The sequence below is a fragment of the Ahaetulla prasina genome, chromosome 14 (assembly GCF_028640845.1).
Source record: "Ahaetulla prasina isolate Xishuangbanna chromosome 14, ASM2864084v1, whole genome shotgun sequence".
NCBI classification, from domain to species: Eukaryota; Metazoa; Chordata; class Lepidosauria; order Squamata; family Colubridae; genus Ahaetulla; species Ahaetulla prasina.
Genome location: NC_080552.1, coordinates 3,122,343 through 3,139,116, shown reverse-complemented (window position 1 = coordinate 3,139,116; position 16,774 = coordinate 3,122,343). Strand labels below are relative to the sequence as shown.

At 47.9% G+C, this 16,774-nt stretch overlaps 1 protein-coding gene across 1 annotated transcript in view; it reads right to left on the bottom strand.

Moving 5' to 3' along the window:
* The window catches only part of PRKCB (protein kinase C beta), a 272,893-nt gene that overhangs the window by 128,390 nt on the left and 127,729 nt on the right, over positions 1-16,774 (bottom strand). The window contains exons 4-5 of the mRNA XM_058157171.1: positions 12,173-12,284; positions 6,456-6,584 (exon numbers count right to left, since the gene is read on the bottom strand). Coding sequence (XP_058013154.1) covers positions 6,456-6,584; positions 12,173-12,284 — 241 coding nt within the window. The remainder of the gene's footprint in view (positions 1-6,455; positions 6,585-12,172; positions 12,285-16,774) is intronic.

The window sequence follows — 16,774 nt, the reverse complement described above, 5'->3', positions numbered from 1 at the left end:
TGCAAGGGGAACCTTTACCTTATAGTTGAACTATTACATATTGCATTTAAGAAACCCAGGAGAACAGATGGATTTAAGTTATCAGAAGGCAGATTTTGTTTGAATTTTAAGAGTAAATTCTGACAATGACAGCAGTGCAGCAATGGAACTTCAGTTCCCAGAATTTCCCAACCAGCATGAAATCCACACATCTTAAAGCAGCCAAGTTTGAGGAACGCTGGTTTAGAGAAGGTATATAATAAAACAAATAGGCTTGGATTATGGAACACTTTGGGTGAACATGGAGTTGAAAGTCAGTGGTTGAAGGCAGGAAGCGTGTGATGGAAGTAAATGTGTGAGGGAACCAAAGAAAAGCTTCAGCACTGAGCAGGAAGCAGGACAAAAATGTGCTATGTTTGACATCTTTATGGATAAATGCAGAAGAAATACTTGTGCAGATGTCAAAAGCCTGATAGTTGGGGGTGTAAATATATGTGGGTTTTTGAAGATGTCAAGTTGTAGGCTGAGAATCCAATTGATTTGCGGCAAATGTCAAATAGATTCTATGAGGTAACGATAATTACGAGTCAAAGAATTAATTGGTCAAAGGCCAAGGGAGTTGGCAGAAAAAACGGCAGAGAACAACCGCAGGTTAAATGTAAATGGCCCACCTGATAGAGCAAGTAACGAATTTGCCTGCATTGTTGGGATGTTTGCTAAGGATGGGGAAATAGATGAAGAAAGTTTACAATGTTTATAGACAAAGAGTTGAAGGGAGGGTTGGATATGTCAGGAGAAACATGAAAAAATATGTCCTATGCAGTGGAAATGAATTGTTTGGCAAAAAGAAGAAGGGAGAGGATCAAGGATCTGTGGACCGTAAATGAAGGTGGATTGAAACAGTGACTGAAATGAGTGAGCTTAAATCAGAGTGGACAACTATGGCCCCTTTACCACCTATGAACTTCAACTCCCAGAATTATTGAGTCAACAAAGGTGGTTCAGGAATCCTGGGAGTTAAAGTCCACCCTGTGGACTATGGTAAAGGGGCCACAGTCGTCATCGTCCCTCTGCCTTAAAGGAAAGAAGTTCATGGAAGGGGTTGACTATTGGTAGAGAATAAATGGGGATGGATGGAATGGCGGGATGAAATCTAGGCGGGAAGAGAGAAAGGCCTGAAAGGAAAGGACACAAGGACAGATGCGGCTACATCCAACTGATGAGACCTTCCAAAAGGCGGGGGAGGGGTGGGGGAGGGGTGGGGGAGGGGGAATTGAAAGCAGAGGTTTAAAGCAGGGGTCTCCAACCTTGGTCTGGAACCTTGGAAGCTGGAGGCATAGGGCTGAAGGCTGACCGCAGGGTCTCTCTTTAGGGAAACCATTTTCAGTACCTTGGAGAGCAGCCTCCCTTCGGGTTGCCCACACACCAGAAATTCTGATCTTTAGTGCAGTGTTTCTCAACCTTGGAAGGTGGACTTCAACTCCCAGAATTCCCCAGCCAGCCATGGATGGCTGGGGAATTCTGGGAGTTGAAGTCCACCCCCTTAAAGTTGCCAAGGATGAGAAACACTGGCTTAGAGGAAAAGTTGGTGGAGACAACTCTTTGTCTGCTGACCTTCCCTTCATAAGATCATAAGTTCTGGAAGGTCCTTTCCTTTGTCCCTGTTTGAGACAATCCGCTCCGCCCTGTTTACTCAATCAATCAATCAACCACAATAAAGCTGGAAGCGACTGTGGAGGTCTCCTATTCCAGCCCCCTGCTCAAGCATGAGACCCTATACCATTTCAGACAGATGGTTGTCCAATCTCTTCTTAAAAATCTCCAGTGATGAAGCACCCACAATTTCTGAAGGCAAGCTATTCCACTAGTTAAGTGTTCTCACTGTTAGGAAGTTTCTCCTTAGTTCTATGTTGGTTCGCTCCTTGATTAGTTTCCAACCATTGCTTCTTGTCTTGCCTTTTGGTGCTTTGGAGCAGGGGTCTCCAACCTTGGTCCCTTTAAGACTTGTGGACTTCAACTCCCAGAGTCCCTCAGCCAGCTGGCTGAGGAACTCTGGGAGTTGAAGTCCACAAGTCTTAAAGGGACCAAGGTTGGGGACCCCTGCTTTAAAGAACAAAAGTGGAAGGGCTCTGGTGAATGAGAAATCTACCACCTATCTCATGTCTTTAATTTACAGGTAATCCTCGACTTAGGACCACAACTGAGCCCAAAATTTCTGCTGCTAAGTAAGAAATTTGTTAAATGAGTTTTGCCCCGTTTTACGACCTTTCTTGCCACAATTGTTAAGTGAATCCCTTGCATGTTAAGTTAGTAAGAGGATTGTTAAATGAGCCTGGCTTCTCCATTGCCTTTGCCTGTCAGAAGGTCGCAAAAGGTGGTTATATGACAATGAAACTGTCATATTGAAATTACGAACCAGTTGCCAAAAGTTGAAATTTGAATCACAGGGCCATGGGAATGCTGTAATGGTCATAAGTATGAAAAACGGCCACTGTAACTTTGAATGATCACTCAACGAATGATTGTAAGACTATCTGTAATTTCTGTGCTTTGTATAATATCGGTTACCATAAAGAGGCACAGTGTGATGGGTACGTATGTACTGAGCATCCCTTTTAATTCCTCGTGGATGCAGACACCAGGAAGCACATGGAAGAAGCCACAGGTTGAGCGGGGAAATTTCCTGGCTTGAATCCCGGACAGGGGATTGTCTTACACCTGGTCACAGTTTCTAGAGCTAGTTATCTGGGCACCTCAAAAATCAGAATTATCAGTCTGTGGCAATTTGAAAGAATGCAAAAAAACGTGGCCAAATTGCGAATAAATAAGTGTGGGGATTTTTGCCCTAGTCCAGTGGTTCTCAACCTGTGGTCCGTGGATTCCCAGGGGATCTCCATGTCTCACAGGGGCCCCACGAAGGCTTGAAGAAATGTTATGATTTAAATCTTAAGCGTTGGGGTTCCGTGGCCACAAAAAGTATTTAAAGAGGGTCCAAGGTGAAGAAAAGGTTGAGAATCACTGCTCCAGACACCTCCAGTCTGAGGGACACACACACACACACCCCAATGAAAAGGAAAACCCTCCCATCTCTCTGGTTTTGTGGGCCAATTGAAGGAAGGGGGCATTCAGGACAGTGGTGGCACCAGAGAGAAGTGATAAATTCTTGAAAAAACACAGCACGTAAAGTTTTTACCAATTCTATTGAGAAAATATCCACAACGATTCTTGTAATGAAAAGAATCTCTGAAGCCCAGTTGGCAGGTGCAACTAACCGCCCGCAGGGAGTCTGAAAGGGTCTATGACAATTCCCCAACTTGCTGCAGGACAAAACTTAGCATTAGCATTTAGACTGACATACCGCTTCCCAGCCCTCTCTAAGTGTCGTGTCCCACTCCTCCGCTGACGGCCGGGTCAGGGAAATCCGAATCAGGCTTGCCTCTGCAGCTCTGCCCAAAGTCCTAGCAAAGTCCTCAGAGCAGGCAGGAGACCAGTAAGTGACTTCAGCAAGATAAGTTCGACTTTGCCTGACTCAGAGACTGCCAGAAAGCAGATCCTTTATATAGGCCATGGGGTGTGGCTCCATGACTCAGCACTCATTAAGGCCTGCCCCTCCCTTCCTTCTGTTGCCTCCGCCTATCCAGTCTTCTGACGCGAGGGTCACTCCAGTCTGTAGCTGTTGGCAATTGACCTCCCTCAGGCTCACATGCTGTGGAGGAGGGGGAGGGGTCTAGTTGCTCCGTTTGCCTGGGCATGGAGCCAGGGCTGGGGCCGGGAGATGCCCCCTCCTCAGCCTGTCTGGGCATGGAGCCAGGGCTGGGGCCGGGGGATGCTCCCTCCTCTGCAGCCTGCTTGGGCATGGAGCCAGGGCTGGGACCGGGAGGTGCCCCCTCCTCTTCAGCTTGTCTGGGCATGGAGCCAGGACTGGGGCCGGGAGGCATACATTCCTCCGTGTTCGGGAGCAGATAAGCAGACCCCGGCTGCGGTGAGAGTGGACAAGACACAACACTAAGCGATTGACAGAGTCAGCATATTGCCCCCAACAATCTGGCTGAGTCAACCTTGAGCCTGATGAGATTCGAACTGCCAAATTGCTGGTGATCAGCCGGTGATCAGCAGAAGTAGCTGCAGTACTGCATTCTAACCACTGCGCCACCATGTGTTGTGACTCTGGCTCCCAAATCTGTCCTCACGGAGGAGGATGACTCTGAAAGTGATGGGGAGGAGCTGACAAGGCCTCCCACTCCAGGACCTTCCTTTTTGGCAATGCCTCAGGTGCCAGCTGAAGGCCAGGAGGAAGGCATGTCGGAGCAGCTGACAAGGCCTCCCTCTCTAGCTGAAGGCCAGGAGGAAGGCGTGTCGGAGCAACCACTAATAGGGAGTGAGGAGGATCAATCTTGGATTGATCCCAGGCAGCATAGGAGGGAGAGGTGTGCGCAGCAAAGGAAGATGTGTGGCAGGGCCAGAGATTGCTGAGTCACTGAGCCACGCCCCACAGGGGATAAAAGCGGGTGGGGTTGCTCTGCAGGCTCTGTGACGGACAAAACTGCATCTTGTGAGCTTCGGCTGGGATATTTTCTGGAATAAAGATTTGAACTTTGCAGAGGACTTCAGTTTACAGTTTGAGCTCCTGGTTGCCCCAGCAACAGACTTCAGTTACGCTGACTCTTGAGGTGATAAGAAATTTGGCAGGCATTCAGAGGGTAGCTGCCAGAAATGTTATCTGTTGTAAAAATAAATTACTGGCAGACGTTATTGGCTCGTGGGTCTTCCTAGGTGAGGTTGGAGGACAGAACACCATGGCTCTTACACTAATATCAAAGAAATGGAATAGAATCACTGAAGAAAAGATGCAAAAGGAGGGACAGAATGAAATGTCAGTGGCAAAAATTAAAATAATTTTTATTTATTTTAAATAATTAAATAGAATTGTTAAATTTAAATGGTGGTTTAATGGGGTTTAAATGAGGTTTTAAATTTGTATTTAAAAGTTAGAGCATCAATTGAATTTAACTATCTATTCTTTAGCTGTTTTTTATCTATTATATGTTTTCTGTTGTTTTTTGTCTGTGAACCGCCCTGTGTCCTTCGGGAGATGGGCGGTATACAAATATAATAAATAATAATAATAATAATAATAAAATTGTCCTGCAGCGAGGTGTCCCATTTGGTGTCTGAAAGGCTGGGCCCATGGTGCACTGCCTCTGTCTCTCCCTGGAACAGCTATGAGTTTAGAGGGGATCTTTTGAGAGTGGGAAAGTAAAAGACATCAGAGACCCCGCATGACCCCCACCCCACCCCACCCTGCATTTTGAGTCAGGAGAGCCAAGAGGAGAAATGCTTAGCAATGTTTAGACCGTCTTTGATTCAGTGGCAGCCTCTGGGTGGCTTTCATGCTGGACAGGAGACCAACACAGCAGGTTGTTGTGAATGAGCCAAAAAAAGCACGGTTTTCCCTAGGGGTGAAATGTAAAATTTGTTACTACCGGTTCTCTGGGCGTGGCTTGGTGGGGGAGTGTAATGTGACTGGGTGGGCGTGGCCAACTTTATTTTTCTACTTTTAAAAGCATTTTTTCTACAACTTCTTCGGCCGAAGAAGTTGTAAAAAAATGCTTTTAAAAACCTCTGATGATCAGGCAACTCAGCTGGGATCGCCAGAGGGAAAAAAGCTTTGAAAGGGTTCTGATGATCCCAGCTGAGCCGCACAATCATCAGAGGCTCTTTTTTAACTTTTAAAAGCATTTTTTCAGCCGAAGAAAAAATGCTTTTCAAAGTAAAAAAAAAAAACAACCTCTGATGATGGCGTGGCTCAGCTGGGCATGGGCGGGAGGGGGGGGGGCAGGGATTTTTGCTACCAGTTCTCCGAACCACCCGCCGCCATCACTACTTGATCGGGCGATCCGGTCCGAACTGGGAGCATTTCACTCCTGATTTCCCCACAGGCTTTGGCTCAGCCAGCTCAATACAGGTAGTCCTTGACTTACAACAGTTTATTTAGTGACCATTTGAAGTTACAACGGCACTGAAAAAAGGGACTTATGACCATTTTTCACACTTATGACCATTGCAGCATCCCTATAGTCATGTGATCAAACTTCAGACACTTGGCATCTGACTCAAATTTATGATGGTTGCAGCGTCCCAGGGTTACGTGACCCTTCCTTTGCAACTTTCTGAGAAGCAAAGTCCGTTGTTAAGTGAAGCCAAATTCATTTAACAACTGTGTTACTAACTTAACAGCTGTAGTGATTCACTTAACGACTGTGGCAATAAAGGACCTAAAATGGAGCAAAATCCACTTAACAAATATCCCACTTAGCAACAGAAATTTTACGCTCAATTGTGGTCATAAGTTGAGGATTATCTGTAAACCCTTTTCTAGCCGCCATACATTATGGACCTGTGCAGCCCTCAGGCAAGAGCCTGGAATCCCTTGAGGTTCTTCTTCCTTCCCTGAATCACCTAAGAACCAGACTTACCGATGACCGTCAAGACCTCGTTCTCAATGTCCGCCTTGATGTGTATCCGGCCTCGGCGCTCGGTGTGGTCGGTCCCACAGAGACTTGGCACGTTCATCACGCAGCGCTTGTGCACGTTCATCATGCAGGCTGAAGCAAAGAGAGAAAAGGTGTCAGCCCCAAACGGAAGACCAGCAAGGGCGCCTCCGTGGGCCTCCGTGTGTGGGGCTGCATTGAGGGACCCTCTGCTCTTCCCGAAGACAAGGCTGGGGGAGGCTTGGGGGCAATCTCCAATCTCTGGAGGGCTGTCCCAGGGAAGCAGGCGTGGCCTTAGCCACCAGCGTGCCCAAGGGCAGGGCAGATACCAACGGGGAGGAAATTTGCAAGAGAGCTCCAGATTCAAAAGAAGGAAGATTGTCTGACTCTCAAGGGCTACCAAGCAATGGAAAAGCCACCTGGAGTCACTGGGGCTCCATCCACACCAGACAAGAGTAGACAGCCAAACCTCTGGGATGATCTGAGGATTCCTGCCCTGGACAGAACAGGGGCTCAGCTCGGTTTTCTATAAGATACACAAGGTATCTAGGATTCTGCCACGCTATTTTGGCATGCTGGGAAAATGCTCTTTAAATCTGGAGCCCCCTCAAAGAGCTAATAGGTATTTCTTCTCATTGCATTTCCTTCTGTCTGCTTTTCCAAAATGTTTCCTTCCCAGGGAGATCGAAGAAGAAATACTGGAGGGGGGGAGGGGAGGAGGCCACGCCTTCCCACATACTGATTGCGCCCCACCTGTGGATGAAGAGTATCCACAGAGCCACACCTGCTTCAAACATTAACTGGGGTTCTTCTCCCTATGGAGCCCCTAGGATTTCCTAAAAGCCTGGGATATTCCAGGGGTGCAGCCTTTCTCTCCCGCCCAGAGTCTCCCTGGGACCTTCGCCTCCAATGGAAACAGGAAGACTACTGAAAAAGAAGCTTTAAGGAAGCGGTGAGATGTAATTTTCCTGCATTCCCTCAGCTACTGTGTGAGCCCAGGCAAAGATGTGCCTTATTTGGGAGGCTGCTGATGCTCCTTCTGAAACTTCCTTCCTTCCTGCTTGGGATCCGAATACCTGGAGGGAAACTTTTTATTCCTTCCTTGGTCTCTGGCATCTCAGCGCATTAGGAAGGTGGCTGCAATTCATAAGGTGGGCACTAGGGGGCTCCCTAAGCTCATATTTTGTGACTACTAGCCCACCTTTTCTGCACTGGGAGTTTTCAATTTAGAATCAGAGAATCCTAGGAGTGGAAGGGACCTTGAAGGTCTTCTGGTCCAACCTCTGCCCAAGGCAGGAGTCTTTGTACCAGCCCGGACAAATGGCTGTCCAATCTTTTCTTGGCGATGGAGCACCAACAACTCGGGAGACAAGCCATTCCAGCAATTAATTGTTCTCACTGACATGAAATTTCTCCTTAGTCCCAGGTTGGATTTCTGTTAGATGGTCTTCCACCCATTACTTCTTGCCCTGCTCTCAGGTGCTTTAGGGGATACCCGTCTTCTGTATGACTGCTCTTCAAATGTTGGAAGTCTTATGTCACCCCTATTACTTCTCTTTTTAGACTGGACATACCTGGTTCCCACAATTGATCATTATATGATTTAGCCTCTGCATCCTTTTTGTATAATGGTGGCCAGAACTGGATGCAGTATTCCAAGCATGTGCAAAATAAAGTGGTACTAACACTTTAGTACTTTAATACTTTCACATGATCTTGGTACTATCCTTCTGATGATACAGCCTAGGACTGCATTAGCTTTTTGACACCTGCAACACACTGCTGGCTCATACCACAGTGGTTGTCTACTAGCCCTTGACAGTCCAATTCAAACCCCCATGGATTTATTTATTTATTTATTCAAATTTGTATACCGCCCTATCTCCCGAAGGACTCAGGGCGGTTCACAGGCACATAAAACATTTATATACAATTAAAATAACTATTAAAAGACTTATTCTAATGCCAAATATTAAAAATGTAAATATAAATCTTAAAACCAAATTTAAAAATCTATAAATTTAAAATCTAAATTTAAAAATCTAAGCCAGTCCTGCGCAGATGAATAAATGCGTCTTAAGCTCGCGACGGAAGGTTCGGAGGTCCGGAAGTTGACGGAGTCCTGGGGAGTTCGTTCCAGAGGGTGGGAGCCCCACAGAAGGCCCTTCCTGGGCGTCGCCAGGCAGCACTGTCTAGCTGACGGCACCCTGAGGAGTCCCTCTCTGTGAGGCGCACAGGTCGGTGAGAGGTATTCGGTAGCAGTAGGCGGTCCCGTAGATAACCCGGCCCTATGCCATGGGCGCTTTAAAGGTGGTTACCAACACCTTGAAGCGCACCGGAAGGCCACAGGTAGCCAGTGCAGTCTGCGCAGGATAGGTGTCATCACACCACGAGGGCTCCCTCTATAACCCAGCAGCCGCATTCTGAACTAACTGCAGCCTCGGATGCCCTTCAAGGAGCCCCATGTAGAGAGCATTGCAGTAATCCAGGCGAGGCGTCACGAGGCGTGGTGACCGTGCATAGGGCATCCCGGTCTAGAAAGGCGCAACTGGCGCACCAGGCGAACCTGGTAAAAGCTCTCCTGGAGGCGGCCGTCAAATGATCTTCAAAGACAGCCGTTCATCCAGGAGGACGCCCAAGTTGCGCACCTTCCATCGGGGCCAATGACTCGCCCCAACAGTCAGCCGAGGACTCAGCTGACTGTACCGGGATGCCGGCATCCACAGCCACTCTGTCTTGGAGGATTGAGCTTGAGCCTGTTTCTCCCCATCCAGACCCGTCGGCCTCCAAGCACCGGGACAACACTTGATAGCCGTTGGGGTGGCCGGTGTGGAAAAATACAGCTGGGTGTCATCAGCGTACAGCTGGTACCTCACACGAAGCCACTGATGATCTCACGCAGCGCTTGTGCACGTTCATCATGCAGGCTGAAGCAGAGAGAGAAAAGGTGTCAGCCCCAAACGGAAGACCAGTAAGGACGCCTCCGTAGGCCTCCGTGTGTGGGGCTGCATTGAGGGACCCTCTGCTCTTCCCGAAGACAAGGCTGGGGGAGGCTTGGGGGCAATCTCCAATCTCTGGAGGGCTGTCCCAGGGAAGCAGGCGTGGCCTTAGCCACTAGCGTGCCCAAGGGCAGGGCAGATACCAACGGGGAGGAAATTTGCAAGAGAGCTCCAGATTCAAAAGAAGGAAGATTTTCTGACTCTCAAGGGCTACCAAGCAATGGAAAAGCCACCTGGAGTCACTGGGGCTCCATCCACACCAGACAAGAGTAGACAGCCAAACCTCTGGGATGATCTGAGGATTCCTGCCCTGGACGGAACAGGGGCTCAGCTCGGTTTTCTATAAGATACACAAGGTATCTAGGATTCTGCTACGCTATTTTGGCATGCTGGGAAAATGCTCTTTAAATCTGGAGCCCCCTCAAAGAGCTAATAGGTATTTCTTCTCATTGCACTTCCTTCTGTCTGCTTTTCCAAAACGTTTCCTTCCCAGGGAGATCGAAGAAGAAATACTGGAGGGGGGGAGGGGAGGAGGCCACGCCTTCCCACATACTGATTGTGCCCCACCTGTGGATGAAGAGCATCCACAGAGCCACACCTGCTTCAAACATTAACTGGGGTTCTTCTCCCTGTGGAGCCCCTAGGATTTCCTAAAAGCCTGGGATATTCCAGGGGTGCAGCCTTTCTCTCCCACCCAGAGTCTCCCTGGGACCTTCGGCTCCAATGGAAACAGGAAAACTACTGGAAAAAAAGCTTTAAGGAAGCGGTGAGATGTAATTTTCCTGCATTCCCTCAGCTACTGTGTGAGCCCGGGCAAAGATGTGCCTTATTTGGGAAGCTGCTGATGCCCCTTCTGAAACTTCCTTCCTTCCTGCTTGGGATCCGAATACCTGGAGGGAAACTTTTTATTCCTTCCTTGGTCTCTGGCATCTCAGCGCATTAGGTAGGTGGCTACGATTCATAAGGTGGGCACTAGGGGGCTCCCTAAGCTCATATTTTGTGACTGCTAGCCCACCTTTTCTGCACTGGGAGTTTTCAATTTAGAATCAGAGAATCCTAGGAATGGAAGGGACCTTGAAGATCTTCTGGTCCAACCTCTGCCCAAGGCAAGAGTCTTTGTACCAGCCCGGACAAATGGCTGTCCAATCTTTTCTTGGCGATGGAGCACCAACAACTCGGGAGACAAGCCATTCCAGCAATTAATTGTTCTCACTGACATGAAATTTCTCCTTAGTCCCAGGTTGGATTTCTGTTAGATGATCTTCCACCCATTACTTCTTGTCCTGCTCTCAGGTGCTTTGGGGGATACCCGTCTTCTGTATGACTGCTCTTCAAATGTTGGAAGTCTTATGTCACCCCTATAACTTCTCTTTTTAGACTGGACATACCTGGTTCCCACAACTGATCATCATATGATTTAGCCTCCAGTCCCTTAATCATCTTTGTTGCTCTTCTCTGCATTCTTTCCAGAGCCTCTGCATCCTTTTTGTATAATGGTGGCCAGAACTGGATGCAGTATTCCAAGCATGTGCAAAATAAAGTGGTACTAACACTTTTTTTTTTTTTACATTTATATCCCGCCCTTCTCCGAAGACTCAGGGCGGCTTACAGTGTATAAGGCAATAGTCTCATTCTATTTGTATATTTACAAAGTCAACTTATTGCCCCCCCAACAATCTGGGTCCTCATTTTACCTACCGTATAAAGGATGGAAGGCTGAGTCAACCTTGGGCCGGGCTTGAACCTGCAGTAATTGCAGGCTACTGTGTTCTAATAACAGGCTCCTTACAGCCTGAGCTATTCCGGCACTTCACATGATCTTGATACGATCCTTCTGATGATACAGTCTAGGACTGCATTAGCTTTTTGACACCTGCAACACACTGCTGGCTCATATCACAGTGATTGTCTACTAGCCCTTGACAGTCCAATTCAAACCCCCATGGATGGTTGTGCCCCTGTACCAATCAGGGAGTAGCCAGCCCCGTGCAGCTGAGCTGGTGGCTTGCGCGCGGCATGATAACCAAGCATTTCAAGGAGAGATGATCTAGGGCAGTGGGGACTCTGGAGGTTACCCCTGACATCTGATGCACCTGGCAGCTTTGCTCTGCACGTTCAGTCCAGGAAGGAGAAAGCCGACAAAAACACAAGGTGCTTTTTCCATAAGGCAACTGGACTTTCTTGGGTTTTTTCCTTTGAAAACATTTCACTTCTCATCCAGAGAATTGAAGAAACTTCTTGAATGGAGAAGCAAAACATCTTCAGAGGAAAAAAACCATGGAAGTCGAGTGGCAAAAGGCACCTTTGGGGCAATCATGACCGGGATGATTCAGAATCTCCACAGACATGGGATTGTGAAAGGACCCCCTCAAATAGATGTTCCCGTACACACAGACTCCTCACCTGCAACAGGTGAGAGACAAGACTGGCGGGTGCTTCCTTGCATTCACCCCACCCCTCCCCCAGCCCCGTTTCCTCCGAGGCAGCTCCGTTCTCCGCTCATTCATTGTGTATGTATGTATGTATGTATGTATGTATGCATGTATGTATGTAGCTGCTCAGGCCCACAGCTCCCACACACAAGGAACTCCTCTGTTCCTGGTTCTCCCCCTTGCTCCCCTACACTCAGAAGGACCCGTGCGAGAACAGGTGACTGGAGCAGGGTGTTTCCCTAGGACTTGGACCCCGCTGGCTGGGACTTACTGTCACATTTCATCCCCTGGTGGATAAGTCCGTACAACAAGGAGCCGCAGTGATCGCAGAAGGTTGGGCTGGAATATGTGTGGATTTTGAACTTGTGTTTGCTCCGAGGGTCCTGGAGGGAGAGAGAATGCTCAGGTCAGGTCAGGACAGGTCAGGGCCCCCTCAACAGCTTCTCCCAGATCTATAAGTAACCACCTGCTGGCATGCAACTAATACAATCCACTGCTGCACTTTTTCAATCACACTCATTCGGTTGGGTAAAAAATAGATGGTTTTTCATTTATTTTTCTGAAGTGACCCTTGCATGGGTGCAATCTCCTCTCGCTGGGCTTCAGTCCAGAATGGCTGGAATCTCCCCGACTGACCCCAGAAGGAGAAGCACCCCTTGCACCAGGAACTGTGGTCAGTAAAGGAGGCTTAGGGAGGGGCATTGAAAAGGCACCCCCATAAAGCAATCCCAGTGTTATTGGTGACTGAGCTCCAAAATGTGGGTCTGACATAAATTGGAAAGCATCTTTAAAATGTGGAGGAAACTCTTTTTATCATGGAAAAAATGCTGGGAGAATATGAAAGTCCTGATCGTCACAATTATCTACCTTGCATTTTCATCATTTAAGGCCAAGTGATGCAGTGGCCTAGAGGTGGAGCTCTCGCCTCACAATCAGGAGGCTGCGAGTTCGATCCTAGGTAGAGGCAGATATTTCTCTCTCTGGGCACAGTGAGAATATATCTGCTGAACAAAACTCCGCATTGGCGACAGGAAGGGCATCTGGCCAGTAAACGCTCAGCTCTGTTCAGTTGCCCAGATTCCACCCCACAAGGGATTAAAAGGAGATTATGATTTTCATCATTCAAGGCACTTTCTCTGCAAGTGGCCATTCTTCCCAGGAGCCTGATTCAATCTCAGAGTAAAGCTGCTCTCTTTTAAAAAAAACAAAAAAACCCGAGGGAGGGAGGGGGCAAAACCAGACCTCCCCCCCCCCTCACTCAGCCTTCACTCCGGGCTGCTGTCAGGAAGCAGCAACGGCACCCAGCCTGTGGCCAATGAGTCTTCATGCCTGTCCTCACATGAGCTGCATCAACTCACTCAAGGGCCGCCTGGGAGACCCTTCTCTGTAAAGGGGAGCTGCTGCACCCCAGACTCTAAACTTTTCTTTCACTTCAACGTCGTCCCGATTTCATTACTCTGAAAAGCAAAATGCCTGTGGGGAATCGTTCAGTGCCTATGACAACACTTAAGTCAAGCCTCTTCATTTCAGTCTTTGACCAGCTTTTAGCCTTGAAGAATCATTTTTTAAAAAACCAGGCAAATTGTTTATTGCAGGGGTCTCAAACTTTGATCCCTTTAAGACTTGTGGACTGGCTGAGGGACTCTGGGAGTTGAAGTCCACAAGTCTTAAAGGGACCAAGGTTGGAGACCCCTGGTTTATTGGGAAGATGAAAGGCAAAAATCTCACATCCATCACTTCACTGAGCACTTCCTTAACACGGATGGCGATTTGGGCTGAGGCCCTCTGATCTTTGGCTCAGGAGGCCCCGGATTATTGCTTATCCATCTTTTCCCAAGCTTTGGACTACAATTCCCATCTCCCGTGTTTTAGTCCCAGTATCTGGCACACATGAGCCCAGAAAGACCTCCTGCTCGTTGATTCCTACAGTCAGACTTTATGACCTGATAAAAGGGCCTGAGGCACAAGAGAGAAGCAACAAGAGGAAAGTGATGCAGCCTCCTCGATGCCTTCTGAGAAGTGAATGATCAGTGTAGGCGATTGTTAGCAAAGGTAGCTTCAGGACAAGATCCATCAAGGTTTCTCTCCATCAAGTTCCTTTCAAGTCAATTGTGCCAGCACCCTGATTGAGCCCACAGCAGAAACTCCACTGGAAGAGAGTGGACAGCCATTTCTCCGGAATGGTCTAGGCTCTCCTGCTTGAGTAGGGGATTGGATTAGAAGACCTCCTAAGGTCCTGCCTCGTCAGTTTTCTCAAGAAATCAGAACTCTTGAAACGAAAGCCATTTCCAAAGGAAACTTTTATTGGAAGATTGTGATGGCAAGAGATGTAGGCAGGAACTAAGATTTCCCGCTCAAAACGTTAGATTAAACCATTGCAGACAGAGCCCTTCCCAAAGTCCAATTCATCATCAAGCCAATCCCGAGGTGTGAAAATGTTATGGGAAACTCAGGCCTGAGAATGTGATAAACGCCAGTCTCCAAAGCAACACTGTGGCTCTTCTCCAGGGACGAGATAAGGCAGCTGGCTCCGGGCACATTCCTTTCCCCCTCCCAGGGTCCCGAAAGTTACAGCAAAGCAAAGCAAGGAATAGAAACAGAAACCCCATAAAGAGATCCCCCCCAGAATGACAGCATCCCTATAGGAATCTATGGGACCTCCAAGATCTCTTCCCTTCTGTTATTCTGTTATTCTGCTTGTTTATGGAAGATGTTCCTTCACAACCTATCTAAAGAGGCTGCGAGGCGGACCCAGTTTTATGGAAAGGGACATGCTGATTGAGCAAAGCAACACAAGAGCAGGCAGAGGCCAAGGTCAAAGGCTCTGGACTTGGACGTCTGTCTGTCCCACCCAGCAGGTCAATAGCTCCTCTGCTCTGGGAACAAAAGAAAGTTGGTATGAAGGAGAGCAGAGTGGAATCCTTCATCGGCTAGGATGTTTCTGTGCAGCCGAAGGTCCAGAAAGGAGGTTGGAACTACAGTTCAATGCATGTCTATAACACTCCCACTCCTGAGGGGGCTACAGATTCCCCCCCCCCAATTCAAGGCTTCCTTTGTGGGAAGAATTGTGTGTACTGCCTCACCGGGTTCTTGCAGCACAAAGCAGAAGGGAGGGGAGAAAATTCCTACCTGCTACCATGAGGGAAAAGAGATTTTGAAGTGGGATTAGCTTGAAGGCTAAGATGCAACTAAAGTGATGGGATTGAATCCCAGGGCTTCCTTGCCGATGAGTTTGGGCAACATCATCAGGGTAGCGAGCCCTCCAACCTTGGGGAGACGGAGCTCTCATGGAATTTCACCTTCTCAAACTGCTGTGAACGGCGATTCTTCGGGCAGCGGCTTTGGCAAAGTTAATTGCTTCAAACTCTACAGAGGCTTCCCTCTAAAGCAACCTTGCCTCCAATTCATTAAGGTTCCAGATGCTCTTTTTTAATGGCTGGGCTGACAAGTGAGTAATGAGAAGTCGGGGGGGGGGAAATGGGGGTTAACAACAATTAACCTCTTTTCAGCAACCATCAAACACTCTAAATCACTAATTAAGCTACAGTATTCGGAGAAACATCTCTGCTTCCAAGGGAGTTGACAGGCCATCTTAAGAGGCCAAGCAACATGGGGCACTCCAGTGGAGGGTCCAGGGTTAAGTTTGTGATGGGCTTCTTCACCCTTCTTGACTTCTGGGCTTCTTGTAAAGAAGGTGAACCAGACGGATTTAGTCTTGATCAGAAGTGGGAGTGGGAGTCAACCTGGTCCCTACCGCCCACTAGTGGGCGTTCCAGCTTTCATGGTGGGCGGTAGGGGTTTTGTCCAATACTGAAGCACTTTCCTTTTTTTTAATTTAATTGACTTTTTTAAAAAAAATTCATAGCATTATTTAAAAACATTTTCATTAGGTTTTCATAAAATTCCCCATGACAATTTAAATTTCTGAAAATATACTATTTGTATCGCCCGTGCATAAGTTTAGGTCACGTTATATAAGTGAAACTAAATGGCGCTATAGTGCAACCACAAAGAAAAGAGCCTCGTCCCAGAATAGCTCGCGCATCTCCCCCCACACCACCCAGCTATAAGAGACAAGCAGAGCTGGTAGCCAGCACCCCACCCCCAAATCCAATCCATGATGCATGAGAAGCATGCACAGATGATTATACACGACGCACTACTGTGGAATCAATGGGCGGTTAGAAAATTTTACTACTAACAGAGATACAAAAGTGAGCGGTAGATATAAAAAGGTTGACTACCCCTGAGAGGTGGGCTTCACATCATTGAACAACCGGTTCACTCAGAATCAGAAATGGGAGAGCGTGTGCACACACATGCACTTCGCTCACACGTGCACGCCTTGCACACATGCCTGCTGCATCAAAAACTCAGTGATTATATAGAACAGGATAGCTTTGCACATGTGCATGCCTTGCACACGTGTGCTGTACCAAAAACACAGTGATCTGTATAAGATGGGATAGCGCTGTGCCGGGTGGGCGGGCCCAGCCGCTGGCTGTAACTACCGGTTCACCTGAACTGGTCTGAACCGGCTGAATCCCAGCCCTGGTCTTGATCTAGGACAGGGGTCTCCAACCTTGGGTCCCTTTAAGACTTGTGGACTTCAACTCCCAGAGTTCCTCAGCCAGCTTTGCTGAAACCTGAGTAAGACCACACTTGGAATACCGCCTCCAGTTTTGGTTACGGTATTATAAAAAAGTTGTTGAGACTCTGGAAAGAGTGCAGAAAAGAGCAACAAAGATGATCAGAGGGCTGGAAGCTAATACGTACTAAGAACAGATGCAAGAATTGGATATGTCTAGTTTAACAAAAAGAAGGACTATGGGTGACATGATAGTAGTGTTCCAATATTTGAGAGGCTTCTAGA